The sequence below is a fragment of the Fusarium musae genome, chromosome 6, assembly GCF_019915245.1.
Source record: "Fusarium musae strain F31 chromosome 6, whole genome shotgun sequence".
Classification (NCBI taxonomy): domain Eukaryota; kingdom Fungi; phylum Ascomycota; class Sordariomycetes; order Hypocreales; family Nectriaceae; genus Fusarium; species Fusarium musae.
In genome coordinates this window covers 2,437,996-2,459,493 of record NC_058392.1, presented here as the reverse complement: position 1 = coordinate 2,459,493, position 21,498 = coordinate 2,437,996, and the positions used below count along the sequence as shown (strand labels likewise).

Genomic DNA, 21,498 nt, shown 5'->3' with positions numbered 1-21,498 from the left:
AGGGCGTCTGCTTGATCAACAGAGACACATGCAATGCAACGCTCAAAGTGGGTGTCCTGGACCCACGCTATGTTTCAACTTCCTTTGACAGCTTCTCTCTGCTTTCATATCTATTTGTATATCATGCCGTCTGCATCCCTGGTTTATTCATTTCGATATCAATATTATTGCAAGTTAATTTCATGCTTCAGACTTCACGATCCACCATGGAGCCTTCTAGCAGATTGGCCGACCTCAAGCTCGTCTCAAAGTATTACCCTGTCACCAACTACTCGTATCCCCAACAGCCGGAACGCCCAACGCACTATCGAAGTCGCTTCTCTGACGACAGAGCCTCATTGGGCTCCGAGGGATCCTCGCCCAGTCTGATTGACGACCGAACAGACTCGGAGGTTTCTCTGGACGACGACTACCAGTATCACGCTCATGCTACAGAGCTTTGGGATAGCTTCTGGCTTCCTAGCAAGAGCAACAACCACGAGGCACACCCAAAAAAGCAGTATCCAGCTTTGATTCCATCTCCTCACCCACAAACCCAACTACATATTCAGCAAAAGCCGCAGATCCAGCAGATGCCACAACAGAAGCAGCCTGAGCAGCGCCGTCTCAACCCATGGCCTCTCCCCAAGAGTGCTCAGAACCAAGGCCGAAAGCCAAGTGCAGCTTACTCCCCCTTCCCAAAGCCTCTCCCACTTCCACCTCGAGATGCACCAATGACCCCATCTTGGCAATGCTCTCGAGATGTGAGGCAGAAGCCTCAACGTCCTCCTCGTCCCCACGAAGAGGTTTACGTCTTCCGCTCCCTCCAGAACTCACCACTTGCTGCCCGCTTTGCCTTCTCTCAAGACTCACCCCGACCTACTACACCAAAGGACAGACGTCCCACGACATCTCAAGAGATACGAGCCCCAACACCCTCAAAGATCATTTCACACTCTGAAACCGCCTTACGCCATTCTGCGGGACATGTTTGTGTACCCAAAACCCAGCCACCCGCTTCTGTGATGCGCTCAAAGAAGTCTCTCCCTTGCATGCGTCCTCTTCCGCCAACTCCACAACCGGAGACGGAAGAGAAACCGGAGGCTGAGCCCCACTCAGTCTTTGAATACGATGACTCTGATACCGAGTCTGGCAGCCGCTCATTCTGGTTTCATCGTCGGTCCGGAAGTGACCAACGAAAGACAGGCCAGCGAACTGCACCCTCATCGCCTCGCAAGAGACAAAACGATGTCATAGGGCGTATGCTAGGACGACGCAGTCGAGGCTGATGATCATATCACTTTTCTTTTTCTTCAGCTTGCTTTTGCTTTTTCTTCTTCTTACGACCACCTTCTTTTCACGTACATGATGATACCAACTACGATGTCTCTACGACCTATGACAACTTTACACTCATTTATGACTCAAGTGGACAACTCCACTACACGCATCGACGTTGCCAGACGCGACATGACTATAACGACCTTTCTTTTCTCTTTCTTTTTTTTCTCTTTCTTATTTTATTCTCTTCCTTTTACGGATGAATGCCGAGAGAACCAGCACGGAGTTCCGGAAAACCCCCAATCGAGGGGTGGGCGAGTGGCACGTGGACCACCAGTCGTTATTCATTATTTCCTTTGTTATACTGGGTTCGGCTCTTGGGGCCAGACACATTCGCCTGAATACAAGATTCAGAGCAGGCGCAAGAAAAAGGTGGCTGGGTCTTTGACTGACGAACAAAGGTGTGGGTATACTCAAACCAACGGGATATGAGTTCTCATGAAAGAACATTCCTGATTTGAGACCAGAAAGACGAAAAGAGGACAAGGCTATGGGGAGTTCGTTATGATAGCAATTCTTTTATACAGGATTAAACAACCAACGGTTATTGCCGAATGAAAATAGCTTGATGATGACGTCCACATACTACCTGACTTATTCTCAGACATATAATCATGTGCTTCGCTTTGGTGCTGTGAATGCCTTCATGTGGTTGGTGATGTCTCACCCAACCACACAGACATTTGTTGCCCATGACAATTATCACATACGCATTGAAACCATGTCATGATACTTATAGCAGCTGAAAATCGACAATAATGGAGCCTGGAGACCCAGTTATTGTCTCCTCTTCTTGGGTATTCATCCGTTCTAAAGTTCCCCAGCCAAGCACACAACACAAGCAGTCTAAGAGCAACTGAGACATTACTTTTTCTCCAAGCTGTGACGAATTCCTCAAGGCTCCCCAGCAACATGATACATTCCAATACTTCCATTCCATTCGTCCCAAGCTATCCCTCTCTTCAACGTACATAAACAAGCCAACCTTTAACGTGTGAACATCAACCAAGTATTTATCCTTTTCCAAAACGCCCAAACAATGCAGCCATAACATGCGAGTAAAACCCAATACACGCTTCGAGTACACCAAAACAATCAAAACTACACGCGTATCGCAACACAATCAAATCATGACTGGGTCCGTATCATGAGCCCATTCGACCTCATTAACCCCCTTTAGACATTACAACATCAAGTCGTGCTTATGAGCATCATTATCAGGTAGATCTATGAGATCTCATTCTTTTTTCGGTAAATCGTTTCATAGGGCGGATGCTGTCGTAGCGCTCGTCCCGGGAACTGCCAAAGTACCACATTGACTGCTCACGGGGATCAGAGCGATCAAGACCCAGGCGGGCCTTGAGGTCTGTGGTGTCCTTGACGGCTAAGAAAGCAGGGTCTGAAAGAGTCTCCCGAGCCGCAGTGAGAGAAATGATCTCAGCAAGATTGTCGACAGAATGAGGGATGCGGAGGGCCCGGCGACCGGGCAGCATTAGAGAGAGGCAGCCGAGGTAGAGGAAGAGGAAGGCGAGGAGAACGCCAAAGACGGGCATGTTGGGGAACATCTTGACCTGGCCACGGAAGTTGGTCAGGGCCATGAAGAGACCACCTGCGAGGATGGGGATGAAGATGAAGATTGTGGCCATGAAAGAGATCACAGCAACACGCCAGTGGCCATTACGGAGAGCCTTCCATGTACACTGGAAGGGGTAGCAAGCAGCGTAATCGGCGAGGATGGACTTGGACGCAATCTCACCAGAAGACTTGGACATATCTGCCCAAGGCTGGTGGACACGGAGAGCGTTGTCGAGGCTTTGGAAAAGTAAGAACATAATCATGCCCACCAGAGAGGGGATAAATGCGTAGAGGAAGTTGGCCGCAGAGAAAGCTCCGCTCCCAGGTCGGGCAGGGACCTGAGGGAAGTATCCCTGGTCCAGGCGAGTCTGAGGCAAGAAGGAGACAATAACAATTGCGAGGATCAAGAGGGTCATCAAGATGACTGAGCCCAGCATCACGGAAGTTCGCAAGGCGATAGGGGTGTATTTGCAGTGGCGAACTTCAGCCTCAATGTCATCGAGAGAAGACGCAGGCGAGATTTCGGGCTTCTTGAGGACGAGGTCGTAGGTTCTGTAATCAGGGTGACCACCGTCACCAACGGAGCCGATGCCGTACCACACGCCACCTTGTTGACCATCCAGCTGCCAGTATCCGAGTCGGTCAAGAGCACGTTGGCGAAGTTGGTCCTGTTGTACAGCGCAGCTCTGAATAACCTCCGGGGTGTTGTAGCTACTGGTAGTGTTGCTCTGACTTAAAAGGGGAAGAAGATGTCCCACAGATCGAACATCCCACAAAAGCCCCGTCCATCGGTTGCGCCAGAACATCATCAACGCGATGGTGGCTGCCAACAACAAGACATAGAGCGCGACAAGTGTCCAAGCAATACCCTGAACTGCAGCCCATACCCAACCCTGGTCCCTGAAGATGCATGAGAAGGCAGTGCTCATTAGAGGGATCGTGAAATTGGCAAGCCATGTGCACACGCTGAAGCACTGGAATTGCCAGGGTCCTGTGAACGAGGGAATGAGAAATGTCATAGGACGCAATCGTCGGAAGAGTGCGAGATATCGTTCTCGGGGTTCAGCATCAGCCATGGCAGTGAATGGTACAGTTCGCATTGAAGCAGTGACGATGGATTGGGCGTAGATTAAGATGACTCCTGCGAAGATTTGAGGCAAGATTCTGAATAAAAAGTATTGACCGCTGTAGATACTTCCAGGATACGGAGTGAAACCGCCATCCTTTTGCGAGTAGACAGCACAGAAGATGAGAGCGGCTATCATGAGTAAACACAACAAGGCAAAGATGCACATAAAGACTGGTCGAAGGATGGCGGGCTTGAAGACGAGAGGAGGATGCGCTTGGTCAAGGGGGATGGATCGAGGGCGAGCCTTTTCCTTCTGAGCAAACTGGTCAGGCTCAGAGTGATCCGAAGGAGTGGGTGACCGAGGAACGGCTGGTACATTGTGATGAGCAGCGGGCTCGTTGTGATGACGAGCATTTGGCGCAGGGTGCACGGAGGTATCGGGCATCTCGTGGCGAGGAGCTTGCGTCTCGATCGGTTCTGGTAAACGATCTTCAACGTAAGCGGGCTCCGGTTGTGTCAATTGAGGGTACCTCCCCGCCATGTCCTCATCGGCGTACCGTCTTGGTTGTGGGTAGTCCTCCTCGTAGTCATTGGAAGATCCGGAGGGGAAATGCGCAGCAGAAGGACCGCCGTGATTTCTCGTGAGAGCCTCGAGAGCGTACTGAATATATGGTGTATCGTCAACGCCGGGAGTGACCTTGCCAGCGGCTATTGTCAACTCGTCTTTGATACTCGCCATGCGAGCTGCGTTCTCAGCGGCGAACATGGCCAACTGAGCCTCGTCGAATCGAACGGACCCAGGTGTAGGAGCCGTAGGAGCTGGAGGTGCAGTTGGAGCAGCTGGAGGAGCAACGGGTGGTGCAGTGTGATGCGTCTGCGTCGGTGGTGTAGGTGCCGCAAACCCTCCGGGAAGATCAGAACCGAATAATCGTTCAGGGCCGTAGATCTCAGCTGTCGAGGCTGTGACCTTTGATGGTGGCAGAGAAGGAGGTGACGGAGCAAAGAACAGAGCACCAGGCGGTGATGCTGAAGGATTGGTAGAGTTTCGTCCTACACGCTGTCTAAGATCATAATATGGGTGAAGAATTGGTTGAGATGATTGATCGTCGTCGTCAATTGAATGTTGACCAGGAGTCTGCCTCTTTGGTGGACCTTGACCTGTGATGGTAGGCTCGTCAGCGACACTGACAGACGAAGCCAGTTAAGTGCCAAGTGTGTGTGTGTGTGAGTGTGAGTGGTATTGGTGTAGATGTATGTAAGTGTAGTGAGTGTAGGTGTATAGCAATGTAGTGCAATGTAATGTAATGTGTGTATGTGTGTGTATCTGTAAAAAGAGGGTGTGATAGTGTCACGTACGAGGTGCTTCCACAAAGTCGAAGTTGAGGTTTTGGAAGTTCATTCTTGTTCTGGTTTCTTTTCTGGGCGAGATCAAGAGCAACAGGCTGAGAGAGGGTGTAAAACCTGGAATGCAGACCGACTTCTTCCCACTCCACACACTCACATACAACACACAAGCTCGTTTTTGACCAATTGATATCACAAAACAAGATACGAGAAGAAGGACAGCAAGTGCATGCTGCAAGCTAAGAGAGAAGAATGAGATATGGTTGGACTATGAGGGTTCTTTGCGCGAGGTTGGGTTCCTTGGAGAGGCTGGTAATACTAGACTAGACGAGTAGCGATGCCATTCCCAGCCTCTTTTTGCTCCACCAAACAAGGATTGGGTGTCTGAGACAGGGATCGAGGGAGGAGGGGTGATACTTACCAAAGGAAGAGGATAAAAAGTCGGATACGGATTCACACAGACCTGGAAAAAAGAGAATGTTGAAAAGGACTTGATTCGAGACAAGATGTGCTTTTGTACTCGAAGAGAGAGTGGGAAACCACTAATGTTGGGCACACAAGAATTGGCCCTCGTGTTCTCACCTCAGGCGATAATGCAGCTGAACTGCTGTGTTGTCACAGCGCTTTTCGTTGGACAACACACTGAACAAAGTGCAGCTAAGCCTATAGAAGTATAGCTCGCACGGCCCGTCGGGAACTTGCTATGACGGTGTGAGATGGTCCATCCTCAATTGAGTTAAATGGGTTGCATGTGAAGTCGATAAGTGAATGTTGTTTAAAGGCTATGAACACGAGCTATTCTTAACGAGTTCCAATTGACTTGGGCTACTCCGTATTGAGCAACCACATTTAATTGCCTGAAAGAACCGATCAGCTATGGTGACATGATGTTTGTGCCGCCTATCACGATGGACAGGGGTCTGAGACATGACCAACCACCTCAAAAGTTATCTGGGTCAATCAGCTTGACATCTATCCGCAATAAACCAGCTTCTGCTAGAACTCAGATTACCCGCCTCTTTATCCTTAAACTCATATCAATCGTTTCAGGTGCATTGTGTTGCTGAAATTGGTCTCATCTAACTTTATTCTTTGGTGGTGGTGATGATGAGATCCTATAATCAGAGGAGATGCGTGTAACACAAACAATGCTCAACTTTGGTTATGCTGGGTGACTTGAGATGAAGGGAGTACTTGGAGACCTTGACCCCATGAATGAGACAACTCAGAGTGATTAATCATAATCGTCACTGATGTTAAACCCTTCAATGGCACAAGAGCAAGCTGAGCTCTTGGCTCATACAGCTGAAGCTCAAACTCCACCACCTTCAAGGGCTTGAGCCGCATTTCCTGCCTCCTCATGCAAGGCACATGCAACATTGACAGCCATGATTAATTAATAGACTGGGATCACTTCTTTCCCTCCATCCTTGGCATGTCTGTCTCGCTCTCTAAGAGGCTGGTATCGGAAGGGCTGAGCCTTGGATGTTTGTACTCTGCGTCATGGTGACCAAGCCAACAGGGGAGAAGCACCCCTCATGGAGTAGAAAACCGGATACCTACCCTTGCTGATCGGGGAGGGAGCTGGAAGAACCCCTATCCAGATTATTGGAACGGCTGTCAATTGGCGACTGAGTTACAAAAATGTTTGCTTGTTATGATGTTGAAGGGATGAATGCTGCATCTCGTACTTGTAAAACGAATGAGTGGTGGTTGGCTGTGAAAAGGGAGAATCAGCAACCAATGATTTCGACCAATCAGCTCTCAGTCTAATGTCTTTCAGTCCTTTGTTCTGGGCTGTCGGTCATAAGAACAAGCTCGCATATCGTATTCATAATGCGAGGCTGAATCGGTTTTCATTCGAGAACTTATTATTAGTCGAAATATACTCGATTGCCCCTCCAATTGAGCTTCAATCTGATGCCAGCTTCGTCATTGGAGGGTGACTTGGTGGTAGCGTGTGCCCAAAGCCCACCTCGATTGGCGAAGACGATGGACGTCACGTCACGTGATATTAGTAGTATCTCTGTAAGCCTGAGATAATCACCAAATTCTTTCCGTTTACCCCACATTATTGCGTAGTAGCGAACCAAATCGCTGAGCAATCATTACAAAGTCAATTACACAGCAAAGCATACTTAGCTATATCTTGTCAGCGTTTTTCAATCATCATCAATCGAATCTATTTTCATGCAGGCAACTTCTCGTGAATTCGGTGATTTCGTCTATATATGTTTCGCGTCAGTTCCTTGATTGCGATTTTCGTCGCTGCAATTTCCATCCTCATCATCATCATCTATCCAAGCAACTACTTCACTCACATTCAACAACTCACAACAAACATTTTCACAAGCAAAACCACAACAATTACTTCGACTACTCAGAGTCAAATGAACGCTGCAAAGAACATGTCCAAGTCTCTCCGTCACGCAAAGATCACTCCTCATCGCTCCAGCAGCCGAGGTCACAGTGATCATGGCTGGCTGAACACTTACCATAGTTTTTCTTTTGCCGACTGGTATGACCCGAGGTTCAGTCACTTTGGATCTCTTCGCGTTCTCAATGAGGACCGAGTAAAGGCCAACTCGGGTTTCCCTACTCACCCTCACCGGGACTTTGAGATCTTCAGCTACATCCTATCCGGAGAGCTCACACACCGAGACTCAATGCTCACCAAGGGCAAGGAGGGAGGACAATCTGACAAGTTCTACCGCATGCATCGTGGCGATGTCCAGTTTACCACTGGTGGAACTGGCATTGCCCACTCGGAATTCAACGAACACAAGTCAGACACAGTCCACTTTCTTCAGATCTGGGCCACTCCCTGGAAGCGTGGTCTTACCCCTCGATACCACACCCGTCACTTCAGCGATGAGTCCAAGAGGCAGGGCTTTGTCAAGATCCTGAGCCCTCTCAAGGGAGGCGAGGAAGCTACAGCACAGCAGGAGAAGGACGCTGAGCCTGTCATCCCCGACACTATTCCCATCCACGCTGACTTTGTCATGGCCGCTGGTATCATCGAGCCAAGTAAAAAGTTTGAGTGGACCGTCGGTGGAGGCGCTACTGAGCAAACAAAGAGAAAGGTCTATGTGCATGTGCCCATGACCAAGGGTGGAAAGGCCAAGATCCGTCTAGATGGGCGGGAGGATTCAGAGATTCAAGAGGGTGATGGTGCCTTCATTGATGGTGTCAATGCCGGTGATAGGCTCGCCGTTGAGAGCATTGGTGAGGCTGAGGCCGAGGTTGTCGTTCTTGATACAGCTTAAGTACAGGCTGACCACTCTGCCCAAGCCCGGGAAGCTATTTGAATGGGAAAAACGGTAGCATTACGACCAGTAGAAGTCTCTAGATGTATTTAGCGCGAGTCAGTAAAATTGATTTCTTAACATGAAAACAAAAAGCCCGTGCCAAATTGAAGTTGTCCTTCCACAGTCTCCAGCGAGTGGGGATTGTAAGTTTTAGAAAGGGATATTCGCTGTTGGCGAACTACGTACTAAAATCATCCTTTCTACCCACCTCGCGATCAAGCAGTGGGGAGCGGATCAAACCCGTTTTATGCCCTGTTGAGTGGTAGGTTAATCCGTCTGTCCAACAAAGCACCGAGAGTGACATTTGTTGGCCCATGCATTTATGGACCGTCCTCGGACACATCGAGGAGGATCGTCGACCAACAGATGACTCGACACCAGAGAAGAGCATGAAGTCAAAAGGCAAGGATGAGGTGAGCTCAGTTTAGCCAGCGAGATGCGTTCTGGCAAAGAGTCGAGAGCCATGCTGTGTAACACCTTGAGGCCAGAAAGAAAGAAACCCCAATATCGAATGGTGATTGGTAGAAGTAAGCCTCCAGACGGTGCAAGGGACAGCCTTGGCAGCTGGAGATTCTATGCCGACTGCCAAGCAACGCGCGGTAATTTGGTGAGAGACGGCCCAGTGAGAAAGTTGTATGGTATAATATGAATGGGAGCGAAATTATACTGGCAATTGGCGAGCTTTGGTAAATAACCATCTCTCAGGGGGGGGGCATTGCATCAATTATAAGCAATATCAATAAACACCATGAACGTGCTTTTTCTAAAATTCGGCCAAGCTGAAAAGCCTGGAAGATTGGAAAGTATTGGGCTAGCTGACAAGATGGTTAGCGTGTGGTTGAAAGACGAGGCTATGGGTTCTAGGCTCATCAAAAAGAAAGAGAAGAGAAAGCCACACTCGAGGTTAATAAGCTGACGACGCTTCGGAAGATTATTTGACTCCTTTTCACAGCTGTTAAGCCAGCCACTCTCCAAAAACTGTTTTCATCTGGCTACATAGGTACCTCAGTGACAGTAATTTGCCATTGACAGCTCAATGCCACTCGGAAGAAAGCGAAAAATGTCGATCAAAGGCAGGGACTCACCCCGGATCGGCAATCTCCCAACGTGGTAGGTACCTAGATGTCAAGCCTGAACCCTTCTCATCATCATCATTATCGTCAGGGGTTCACGCTTCACACTTCACGCTTCACGCTTCACCACTGCCAAGTCTCTAAGGCATACGCCGTCACTTCTGTGATTAAACTTCCTACTGGCTAAAACCTCCGGATGTATCAGGGGTTTGCTCAAAGTGGAAATCAGGAGCGGTGACGGACTGGCGAGGTGAGTAGTCGCGCTAGAAGATTAGCCCTACAACGTGTTGATCAAAGCAAACACAACACGCTATTGGTCGATTCAGATGCAGGAACCACTAGCTCTATCGCTTAGTCTTTCACGACTCCACGTGTAACAGGGGTAGATACCAACATCGAGTGACAGCCCCTCTCAGTTTCTTTCATCACACTGAGATATTTTGCTGAAAAGTCAGTTGAAATGACTCAAGTTCATTCATCATCTAAAGACCGAGGCAAAGTGATACTTGTGAAAATCTTGCTAACATAGCCTATCACTGCGGACTCACTTCCATGGACACTGTGCTAGGCCCTCGACCAGACTATCAACTGCGTAGGTAGGTATTCGGACCAACGACACTCTAAACATGCATACTCGGAGATAATCGAACCGAGTCAATTCCCTATCCCGATCCACACTACCCCCCAAGACTTACATCTTCGCCGTAGTGACCAGACACCTTGATGTTGGCGCCGTCTCCAAACGGACATCAACCATCTCCATATCATCAGCCTTAGATGGGAGTCATTGGCCTGCCAAGATACAATTTCCATAATGCCCGCTCTGAACCGTTTCCCATATCAATCATAGCGTGGTATAATGACACCATAAACGCAGCTTAGCGGCTGAGTCTACCTTATCACCATCCCCATTCTCACCTTGGCGCATCGGCTACGCGGCTCAGACGCCCATTTTCGATAGTCCCTTAGCCGCCCAAGTCCACTCTCGACCAACGCTTAGCCTGTTCCTGAAATCGATAGCCTCCTTCAGGTGTCCGAACTGCAAGAGTTTCCAGAAAGAGCCTTCTTCTGCTGTCCAATGGAGGAGATTACTTTGCACGATGTGGCCGATTTCGCCGTACCCCATCGACAAACCCCGGGGTCTACGTGTAAATGGTTCTCTTCTAGCGACAAGACTCCTTACTATGTCCTAGATAGGTAACCACCGGTTCAAATGGCTGGGAACCAACAGCTGAGATGGCTCTGGCCGTCATGAGATGTGTCTAGGCAGAAATTTCCGAGTGATAGTTCCCTCCATAATAGATGGCTTTCCCTCTCCTCCCCGATATTTCTCTCTGTCTTTCCCATCAACTCTGTTGACAGTAATTTCAAGACGGCTCGGTCCCAGGCCTTATTGCAAACTTTGGTTTGCGTCCTTTCTTTGATAATCGTATCATAACACAGTCTTTAACGGCCTAGGCCACATTACAGTCTTTTACAGCCTTCAGTCTTTTACAGTCTTTCAGTCACTCATCTCGTGATAATGTCCTCTATCTCTTTTCCGGGTGGCTCTGGTCTCTCCCTGGGACTCAATGGATACTGGGTTTGTTCAACTTATAGTCTTGGAGATAACCAACTGACCAACCTCTGTAGGGTCAACTTGGATCCGATTCACTCAAGTCCTACTGTGATTCCGCCCCCGAGTACGTTACTCTGTCTTTCGTGAACCAGGCACCCGAAAATACAGAGTCAGGCTATCCTGGTACCAACTTTGCCGGACACTGTGCGGCCGGTGTCTACAGTAACAAAGAAGGAGTTGCCTCATCACTTCTCAGTGAATGCTACACTATCAAAGAGGGCATTCCATACTGCCAGGAGCGTGGAGTTAAGGTTCTTCTGAGCATTGGTGGAGTCTACAACGAAGCTGGAAGCAACTACAAGGTGACCACTGATGACAAGGGCGTTGATTTCGCCGACTTCCTGTACAAGGCATTCGGTCCTTACGATCAAACCTGGGATGGTCCTCGTCCTTTCGACAGTGACGATGGCACAGCCCGTCCTGCTGTTGATGGTTTCGACTTTGATATCGAGCATGACCTCCGTACGTGATGACCTACATCTTCAAGGCCTCAGTACCAACTAACAACCATCAGCCAACGGCCCCTATATCGCCATGATCAACGAGCTTCGCCGATTAAACAGCGATGTCATCATTACCGGCGCACCCCAGTGCCCTACCAGCAACCAATACTTCTACATGAAAGACATGATCAACCAGGCCAAGTTCGACGCCCTCTTCATTCAGTTCTACAACAACCCTGGCTGTGATGCTATCCCCGACCCCTCCGTTTCATGGGATAGATTCAATTACGATGACTGGGAGGGCATTGTCGAAGACAGTGCATGCAGTCAGAACGCCAAGCTCTATGTTGGTCTGCCTGCTAGCGCTGCTGCTGCTCCAGGCGGAGGTTATCTCGAGCCGGAAGCCATGAAGGATCTCGTCTGTGCTCTCAAGGACAAGACTCACTTCGCTGGTATCTCTCTCTGGGACTTGACTCGTGGCGCTGGCAACGAGATCGATGGAAAGAACTATAATGAGCATGTCATGGATGCCCTGAAGTATGGTTGTGACCCTGTTCCTGTTACAAGCACCACTGCCTTGGCCACTACCTCTGAGGCTACTTCCACCGCCGAATCTACAACAGCAGGCACAACTACTGCCGATGTCTCTACCACTACTGGTGTAGCAATCACATCTGATGCTTCTTCATCTGATGTTTCCTCCACTGATGTTTCTTCAACCGGCACTTCTTCTACGGAAACTGCTACAACCAGTGGGTTGACGACTGTAGATACTACTGTAGCCTCTGGTGTTTCTTCCACTGAGGATCCTACAGTCAGCTCTAATACCTCCGCAGCTACTGGTGGCATATCAACACTGGTTACCTCTGCTACATCTGATGCTCCTTCAGCAACCGAGACAACCGATAGCTCTGCCACAAATGTTTCTGGTTCTGTGACTGACACTACCGCTTCTGAAACATCTGCCACTGCTACTGATTCTTCAGCTGACGCCGCTGAGACCTCTGCAACTGGTAGTGTCTTGAGTACCGGTACTGCGTCTACCACAGTCGATACCACAGCTACTAGTGATTCGTCTGCCATCACTGAGGATGCCGCCACCGCGACCACTGATTCCACTCTCGAGAGTAACACAATCACCGGAACTGTCAAGACTACAGATTCTGCTCAGGAAACTGAGTCTGCCACTGCTGAGACTACTTTTAGCACCTTCAAGGGCTGGAACACCACCTATGGTGCTCCCTCTTTTACTCAGAAGTATAGCAACCCTACGACCCTTACCCCCTCTGGCACTGCAACTATTACCAAGGGATCGCCTGTTTACACCAAGTACCCTGACGACACTTATGCTGTCAGCATGACCACCAGCACTGTCTGCACAACCCGAGTCCACACTGCGGTGGATGGTTACGTGGTCACCGAGACCATCCCTCTGTACACCACTGTCTGCCCCGTTACTGGTAAGGCCAAGCCCACTAACTACGCTGTGCCGTCTCAGTACGAGACCAAGACTGTCTACACCACAAGTGTCCACACCGTCACCAGTTGTCCTCCTGAAGTTGTGGACTGCCCCTATGGATCTGTTACCACTGAGACCATCCCTGTCTACACCACTATCTGCCCTGTGACAGAGGTTAGCAAGCCTACTCCCACTGATGTCCCTTACAACCATGAGATCAAGACTCTCTACACAAGCCAGGTCAACACCATCAGCCACTGTGCTCCCGGTACTCCCGACTGTGTCGTCGGCGCCATCACCACGGAGATCGCTTCGTGGACCACAGCTACTGTGCCTGCGCAGCAAACTCAGCCCATCAAGATCTACAAGCCTGTGCCTGAGATGCCCAAGATGGCCACTAAGGAGGCTCATTTTTATTACAACGGCACGGTCTACACCAGCGTTGCTGTCCCTCCTGTTACGCTCAAGACAGCTGCTAAGCCCGGAGTTTTCGAGCAGGCTAAGCCCACGCATCAGCAGTCCTCCGGTGTTGCCGCACCTACCGCTGGCTACACATCAGTACCGGCGTCGGCCCCAACCTATGCTCCGGCTCCGATCACTCCCGCTACTGCCGGAGCCTCTTCTCTCGCAGTGGGTTTGACCTTAATGGCCGGGATGGTGCTCTTCCAGGCGCTTGCGCTGTAGCGAGAGATACACTCCTTACTTAGACCTTCTTTGATCGCTCCCCTTTCTTCTCTTGTCCCCAAGGTCAAGATTCTTTTGATTATACCTTCTTAATGTAGAGGTCAGTGGCCTTTACAATTTCATGCCATCCTATTTTATGTTAATGTGTATAGAACAAATACATATAAATGTTACTGTTAGAACTCAATGATATTGGATACATGGAGTCCAACTATGTAGATTATCTCATGACCTGAAACGCCATAAATGGTTCATGCTCTGTACCTAATGAACTGTTCCTAAGTATAATATTGCAACGTTGTTTGCTGATCAATCGAATTCTGCTCTGCAGTATAGCCTATATGCGCTTTGGTGACACTTGTTATCTGATGGGCGCTTCAGTGTCAAAATAGGGATATTTTTTAATGCAGAATGATACGTCAGCGGCTGCCGCTATATCTCAATCTGTGCTGGATCGTTGGGTGTGCCTCATGGCTACATCAAACACGTTCAAGGCAGGGTAAATATAAACAACAAGGTCTGTTCAGTTTCACGTGCCTCTGATTATGGAATGGCAAAGCTTCTGAGCAGTGTTGATTAATAACTAAAGTTACCTTGGCGACGTCAAACTCAAAGGCTTGCCTGATTTACTTAGCGGTTTAGTCATTATTCCTGGTGGCGGGCGGATTGATCTTGGAGGCTCGAGCCTCTTTGGAGCTAACAAAGGAACCCGGTTGTTGTCACGGTAAAGCTTGATTGATTGATTGGTTCGAGGGAAGACGTCATTGGACGGAAGGGATATGAGGAGAAGCTCCCATTAGAGGCAACACCTCATACAGAGTGACAGAGCCCAAGTGAGGACGAGGTGAGGTAGCAACGGTATGAAATCTCCGAATGGTGACGAATGCTCAGCTGTACCAGGTTAAGCGATGTACATATGGCATATGTTACATTGGAGATTACAGGGACCTCGGATTCAACTTATCAGGTTGTTTTGGTAGAATCTGAAGGTTGTCACGATAGTGGCAGTGCCCCCTGGACTACATATTCATCGCCTGTCCACTTCAACAAGCTTAGACTACTAGGTTAGATTCCCCACCTGGCGTGAAGCTCCAAAAGGGCCCCTTCATGACCGGTTACAGCGCTGTTGCTAAGGCACAATATCCTTTCTCTGGGCTGTACCTTAGTACAGTAAGGCCGCAACCTACTAGGTACTTACTTTACCTAGTAGGTAACCTTGGATTTTTGGCTGATCAGCTCTGTTGTGACGAATTCATCCCATCAACCGCATCATCTAAATCCGGCCGCTTCTGTTTTCCTTGCAACTTGGCTACCAGCATAAGTTTCCCCCCTTTCCCCTCGCCAACATCAACACCAAAGCTCAGTATTCACAACTGCTTGGCATTGACCAGCACGACCCCTGTACACGATACCTACCTACCTACTGCAGCGCCCTTCCTTGTTGCAAATCCAGTGTTTGGCCCCTATTTTTCTCTTGTTCCCCGCCTCGACTCAATATACATCCAGTACAGTAACTTTGGGGGGGGAGCTCGATCTATTGGTAGACGTTGGCCAAGATGTCTGACGCCGGTGACGGGTGAGTTTCCAAGTGATAGTGATAATTACTATTGTTACTGGGCATTTACAGCACCAAGAGAGTCGCTGTATTGTCAGATTGGCTCGCAATTACCGCTGCATATGCGCGCACACCAGATGCAGTAGATGCAATGGAGTTGCAACTGGGCCACATCACACATGCTTCGCTTCGTACTTAAACTTAGCTTCCCCTCTACTGCTTGACCAACCCCCCAGCATCAAAAGTCGTTCCACCTACTGACCGCTGTTTATCTTTTCATCTTCAGCACCCACAAGCGGTCCAAATCCGCCGCCGCTCTTTCTCTTTTGCGACGCAACAATACTCGCGACGAAGAGTCCGGTTCCGAAGACGGGAGGCTTCGGAGAACTCCCTCATCCTCAAACCCAATCAACCCCATGGCGCACCAGCAGACCCCGCGAGGCCACGGGGCCAAGCAGTCCGTCTCCTCGGCTGGCCTCTCGCCTACAGCTTCTCAATCAAAGTCCCAGCAGTTCCTCTCATCACCCTCTGCCGAGAAGAGCACTGCAAGCCTCGAGCAGTCCGTTCGAAAGTTCAGGTTCGTCGAGGCACTCCGAAGCGGCGACACCTCATCCATTTCACGTGCCATTCGCGAGACAGCTGAGAATGCCCCGCGAGCGAGCATCTCATCAGTGGGCGCTTCTGCAGCAAGCGCTCTCGACGATACCACAATCCTTCACCTAGCGATCCAGTGTGCCGAATTCCCTGTCATTGAATACGTTTTGTCCGAGGGACAGGGATCGATCGATGTGAATGCCCGCGACAAGGATGGCAACACCCCGCTTCACCTGGCTGCAATCCAGGGCCGCACCACAGTCGTGAAGCTTCTTCTCGAGCAAAAGGATATCAACGATGCTATTGCCAACGCCCAAGGCAAACTGCCACTCGACGTCGCACGAAACCCCGAGATCTTCCAGCTGCTGCAACTCTCACGATCGCTTTTCGCCGAGGCCAAGGTCAAGCAAGTCCAAGAGCTGATTGCGCGGGGCAATTATGGCGCACTCGCTGGTGTTCTCGAGGAGCACCGAGTCAAGACCGTCCTCGACATCAATAGCCCCGAATTCGCATCCGAACCATTCACAGTCCAGACTGGAGGCACGTTGCTTCACGAAGCTGCAAGAAAGAAAAACACCAACCTCATCCAGGTTCTGCTTCTGCATGGTGCCGACCCCTTCCGTCGCGATCGAAAGGGCAAGCTGCCTCAATCCGTTACAAACGACGATGCTACAAAGGCCATCCTCAAAAAGTCTCCAGCAGCTGTGGCTGCCCAGCGTGGAATCCAGGAGAAAGCCGTGCTGGGGCAGGCCGCTTCCCAGGGCACGGCAGGTTCTGCTTCCAGTGATCCTCTAGCCGGCCGAGAGGCTCGTGAGATGAAGGGGTATCTCAAGAAATGGACCAACTACAGGAAGGGCTACCAACTGCGATGGTTTGTGCTTGAGGACGGCGTTCTCAGCTACTACAAGCACCAAGACGATGCAGGCTCCGCATGCCGAGGTGCCATAAACATGCGTATCGCGAAACTCCACATGAGTCCTGATGAAAAGACAAAATTCGAAATCCATGGCAAATCCTCTGTCAAATATACCCTTAAAGCCAACCATGAGGTTGAGGCCAAGCGATGGTTCTGGGCTCTCAATAACTCCATCCAGTGGTCCAAGGACCAGGCTAAGGAGGAAGAGAAGCGGGCAGCTCGAGGTGCGGAGCTCTTGAGGCAGGCCAAGGCCGACCCAAGTACACTTTCTCTCCAGGACTCTCATAGCGAGAACACCAGCGTCACAGATCTACGCAGGAATAGCTCTCAACTTCCAAGCAGGTCTCTGTCCAAGATATCGTCTGTGGATCAGAGACCAAACCATGCCAGCCCTGGTACAACCGGTAGCTTTGAGGAAGATGAGTTTGTTGATGTTGAGACTGATGCAGGCACCTCGCGGGCGCCCAGGAATGGAGCGCCAACGCATAACGATATGGATGACGACGACGATTATGGCGACGATATGAGCATCCATGAAGAACCCACAGCTACTAAGGATGCACTCAACATTACTGCTCAATCAGCTAAGCTCCAGCTCGAAACAATGTCTCACGTGCACCAAGCTCTTCTCAACGAGCTGAACCAGAACCCGAACACACCTCTGTCTGACAACAGCGTGACACAGGCCCTGGGAACATACGATGCCGCCATTCGAAGTTTATCAACTCTGGTGGCCGACTTACTGCGCATTTCTAAAGACCGTGACGCCTACTGGCAATACCGCCTTGATCGTGAGGCAAATATGAGACGTATGTGGGAGGAAAGCATGGCGCAAGTGGCCCGTGAACAAGAGGTTCTGGAGGCTCGCGTTGGAGAGGCCGAGAAGAGACGCAAGGCAACAAAGAGGGCGCTAAGAGAGGTGATCGAAAGTGGGATACCCATCGGTGTAGAAGAGGCCATGCCCCGTGTTGAGGACACAATTGTTGAGAAAGAATTGAGCGACGACAGAGAGAAGGAAGACGAAGAAGGAAAGTTTGAAGATGCGGCCACCAAATTGTCACCAGTACCGCCTAAATCGCCTACGATGAACAGCGTCCGAAGGAAACCCACAATCATCGTGGACTTGTCCGAGAGTGAATCTGAAGAAGAGGACGAGTTCTTCGACGCTGTGGATGCTGGCCAGGTTGAGGTATCTGAACTGCCCGCGGAGGAGGTCAAGCCAAAATCCCAGGATATTGTCGTTTCTGGCGGTCTGGACATCAGCTCCTCTTTCAAGGGCTACGAGAACGGCATTCGAACAAGGCTCAAGATGGACGCCGATGACCGCCCCAAGATTTCTCTCTGGGTACGTTTATTACATATAAGTGACATACGAACAATACTAATCTGGAGTAGGGTATTCTGAAGTCGATGATTGGCAAGGACATGACCAAGATGACCCTGCCTGTTTCTTTCAACGAGCCAACTTCACTCCTCTACCGAGCCGGAGAGGATATGGAGTATGCCGATTTGCTTGACCTGGCTGCTGACCGAGCCGACTCGATTGAACGACTTATCTATGTGGCTGCTTTTGCTGCTAGTGAGTACGCATCAACTATTGGTCGTGTGGCTAAGCCTTTCAACCCCCTGTTGGGAGAGACGTTTGAGTATGTGCGGCCAGACAAGAACTACCGCTTCTTCATTGAGCAAGTCAGCCATCACCCTCCAGTCGGCGCTGCGTACGCCGAGTCACCTAAGTGGTCTTATTGGGGTGAATCAGCTGTGAAGTCGAAGTTCTATGGTAAATCCTTCGACATTAACCCGCTGGGTACATGGTTCCTCAAGCTTCGGCCTACCGCTGGAGGAAAGGAGGAGCTTTACACATGGAAAAAGGTTACATCGTCTGTCATTGGTATCATCACTGGAAATCCGACGGTCGACAACTATGGTGTCATGGAGATCAAGAACTGGACAACGGGCGAGGTGGCTCACGTTGAGTTCAAACCACGTGGCTGGAAGGCATCAAGCGCATATCAAGTATCTGGAAAGGTTACTGATGCAACTGGAAAGGTTCGCGTCAGTCTTGGTGGTCGCTGGAACTCGAAGCTGTACGCTCGCCTAACCCCAGGGTACGAAGCAGCTGTGGATGAACCTAAGGAGAGCGGCGGTGACATGGCCCACGGTGGTCTTACAGACCCCAACCGTGCGTATCTCATCTGGAAGGCGAATGAGCGGCCAACTGGCATACCTTTCAACCTGACACCATTCGTCTTGACTTTCAACCATATCGATGACAAGCTCCGACCATGGCTTCCACCTACTGACTCTCGCCTTCGACCTGATCAGCGGGCGATGGAGGATGGGGAGTACGATTTTGCTGCTGATGAGAAGAATCGACTGGAGAATGCTCAACGAGCGCGCCGGCGTCTCCGAGAAGAGCGTGGCGAGGAGTTTGTGCCAGCGTGGTTTCGAAAGGCGCGCTGCGAGATCACGGGAGAGGAGTATTGGCAATTTACTGGCAAATACTGGGAGCGACGCGAGAAGGCCGGTCCAAACGGTGATCCCCAAGTTGCGTGGGAGGGGTTGGAACCAATTTATGAAGACCATGTGGATGAGGATACGATTCGGTGATATATCCATTGATTATTAAATTGTTAATTACACGAAAAAGAGAGAGGGTTGAGAGACGTGAGAAATGTAGCTATTGCGATGGTAGGGAGGGGAGTTGTTTAGATAATCTAAAGTAAGTTAGCTGGTAGAGTTCTGGAAGCTTGAAGTACAAGTTGCAACGCATCCCCATCGCTCGCAATTGAGGGTCAAATTAACTAATGTACCGCTGTAATTCCCGGAACGGAGAATACGGTATCCGTAACTTGGTTAACTGTGCTCTGCCGGGCTCTGAGTGGCCGATAACGAGGTAGATTCGGCTCCGACTCCGAACCTCGGTAAAAAAAGGCCCAACCTTAAACTCATCAGGGGCAAGTTTACGTAGACTAAGCCTCTAAGGGCCTCTAAGGTACCTTATTATAAGGTAGGTAGGTAGGGAGCTCGTAGTGAGGCAGCACATGAAAGCTCGGCCTCTAAATACATCATCCTTCTCCTTAAAGATAGTGTCTGCCTCTACTACTCCGTACCTATTTACTATTCCTGAGTATCCACAACTTCTTTCCAGCATCACCCAACAGTAATACAGCGCATTCAATTGGAGCAGAATAGCGAAATGACAGTCATTGAGGACCACCCTAGACCGACTCTACTGCGACCACCAGAGCACGATGAGAGCAAGTCTCTGATTGAGAATGTATTGGACGTCACAGAGATCAAGGTTCTAGGCCCTGTAAGTTGTGCCTCTTTTTTTCATCACCTACTTCAGTTGCGTCAATGACACAGCTATGTATATGGATATCAATGAATGATATGTGATACTGCTCTCACTGCATGGTATCAATACAAATAATCAGTCAGCGTTACTGACTGGTCACAGGACATCTTTACAAACACACAACCTCAATGGCATCCTCCTGGTGCTCGCGGTATCTATGGAGGTGCTGTCATTGCACAATGTCTTGCTGCCGCGCAAAAGACCGTCCCAGAGACGTTCCTAGTACACTCATGCCACTGCTACTTCCTGCTCGCGGGCAACTCTGAGATACCCATTCTCTACCACGTTGAGCGTGTACGCGACGGACGCTCGTACTCAACACGCACGGTCCAAGCGCGGCAAAAGGGCGCGTGCATCTTTACCACCACCATCAGTTTCGTGCGTGAGACACCTCCTGAGAAGAAGCGACGGGAGGTCAGCCATGCGGCAAGCCTGCCCAAGGATGTGAGCCCGCCCACGGACGACTGGGATGGCGAGCCAGAGTGGGCAAGGACTGGGCCGTTCCAGAGCCACAGAATTGAAGTATTGGGCGCCCAGGACCCAAACTGCAAGCCACAGGACCGCAAGAGCAGACAGTGGATGCGCTCGCGGCAAAAGATCTCAGCTGGTGGTGGCCACCAGGCACATCTCAACGCCTTGGCCTACATGTCAGACAGCTACTTCATCGGCACAGTCTCCCGCCTCCACGGACTGTGGCGCTTCCCGTTCTCCCCAGAAGAGGTGCCCTCGCTGGATGAGAAGACCCAGGAGCAGGTCAAGAGCCTGTGCGAGTTTGAAGGCATGGGCAGCAACGTGGAGGACTGGAAGGGGCGGGCACAGGTGGGAATGCTGGTGAGTCTGGATCACAGCATCTACTTCCACGAGCCAATGGCAGTCAAGGCGGACGAGTGGATGTTTACGGAGATGGAGAGTCCGTGGGCGGGAGATGGCAGGGGTGTTGTTACACAGAAGATATTTGGTAAGGACGGGGCGTTGCTGGCGACGTGTTTCCAAGAGGTGAGTCTTGACTGTGATCTGATTTGAGTGACGTGAGTTGTGCTAACTATGTTCAGGGTGTTGTTCGACTTAAGCAGGATGGCGGAGAGAAGGGTGCGAAGCTGTGATCTGTTTTTAAGCCGTGAGCCGTTTTTGTTTGCTTGTTTGTTCGTTCCGTTTGTTGACTGATACCATACATAATAA

The 21,498-nt window shown here is 50.2% G+C and overlaps 6 protein-coding genes across 6 annotated transcripts; 5 read left to right on the top strand and 1 right to left on the bottom strand.

Moving 5' to 3' along the window:
- Positions 1 to 206: 206 nt before the first annotated feature.
- J7337_008619 (uncharacterized protein) lies at positions 207 to 1,268 on the top strand (the record flags this gene model as incomplete). Its single annotated transcript, XM_044826234.1, has 1 exon — positions 207 to 1,268. One exon carries the CDS (start codon positions 207 to 209, stop codon positions 1,266 to 1,268), a length of 1,062 nt encoding a protein of 353 aa, XP_044679151.1.
- Positions 1,269 to 2,537: 1,269 nt separating this feature from the next.
- J7337_008618 (uncharacterized protein) lies at positions 2,538 to 5,363 on the bottom strand (the record flags this gene model as incomplete). Its single annotated transcript, XM_044826233.1, has 2 exons — positions 2,538 to 5,122; positions 5,321 to 5,363. 2 exons carry the CDS (start codon positions 5,361 to 5,363, stop codon positions 2,538 to 2,540), a joined length of 2,628 nt encoding a protein of 875 aa, XP_044679150.1.
- Positions 5,364 to 7,698: 2,335 nt separating this feature from the next.
- On the top strand, positions 7,699 to 8,574 carry J7337_008617 (uncharacterized protein; the record flags this gene model as incomplete). Its single annotated transcript, XM_044826232.1, has 1 exon — positions 7,699 to 8,574. The coding sequence occupies one exon, from the start codon at positions 7,699 to 7,701 to the stop codon at positions 8,572 to 8,574; it is 876 nt and encodes a 291-aa protein (XP_044679149.1).
- A 2,637-nt stretch (positions 8,575 to 11,211) lies between these two features.
- Positions 11,212 to 13,893, top strand: J7337_008616 (uncharacterized protein; the record flags this gene model as incomplete). Its single annotated transcript, XM_044826231.1, has 3 exons — positions 11,212 to 11,271; positions 11,322 to 11,769; positions 11,822 to 13,893. The coding sequence occupies 3 exons, from the start codon at positions 11,212 to 11,214 to the stop codon at positions 13,891 to 13,893; spliced, it is 2,580 nt and encodes an 859-aa protein (XP_044679148.1).
- A 1,556-nt stretch (positions 13,894 to 15,449) lies between these two features.
- Positions 15,450 to 19,568, top strand: J7337_008615 (uncharacterized protein; the record flags this gene model as incomplete). Its single annotated transcript, XM_044826230.1, has 3 exons — positions 15,450 to 15,469; positions 15,735 to 18,303; positions 18,354 to 19,568. 3 exons carry the CDS (start codon positions 15,450 to 15,452, stop codon positions 19,566 to 19,568), a joined length of 3,804 nt encoding a protein of 1,267 aa, XP_044679147.1.
- A 589-nt stretch (positions 19,569 to 20,157) lies between these two features.
- On the top strand, positions 20,158 to 21,422 carry J7337_008614 (uncharacterized protein; the record flags this gene model as incomplete). The annotated part of the gene is made up of 3 exons (XM_044826229.1): positions 20,158 to 20,274; positions 20,422 to 21,315; positions 21,372 to 21,422. The coding sequence occupies 3 exons, from the start codon at positions 20,158 to 20,160 to the stop codon at positions 21,420 to 21,422; spliced, it is 1,062 nt and encodes a 353-aa protein (XP_044679146.1).
- Between the last annotated feature and the right edge of the window lie 76 nt (positions 21,423 to 21,498).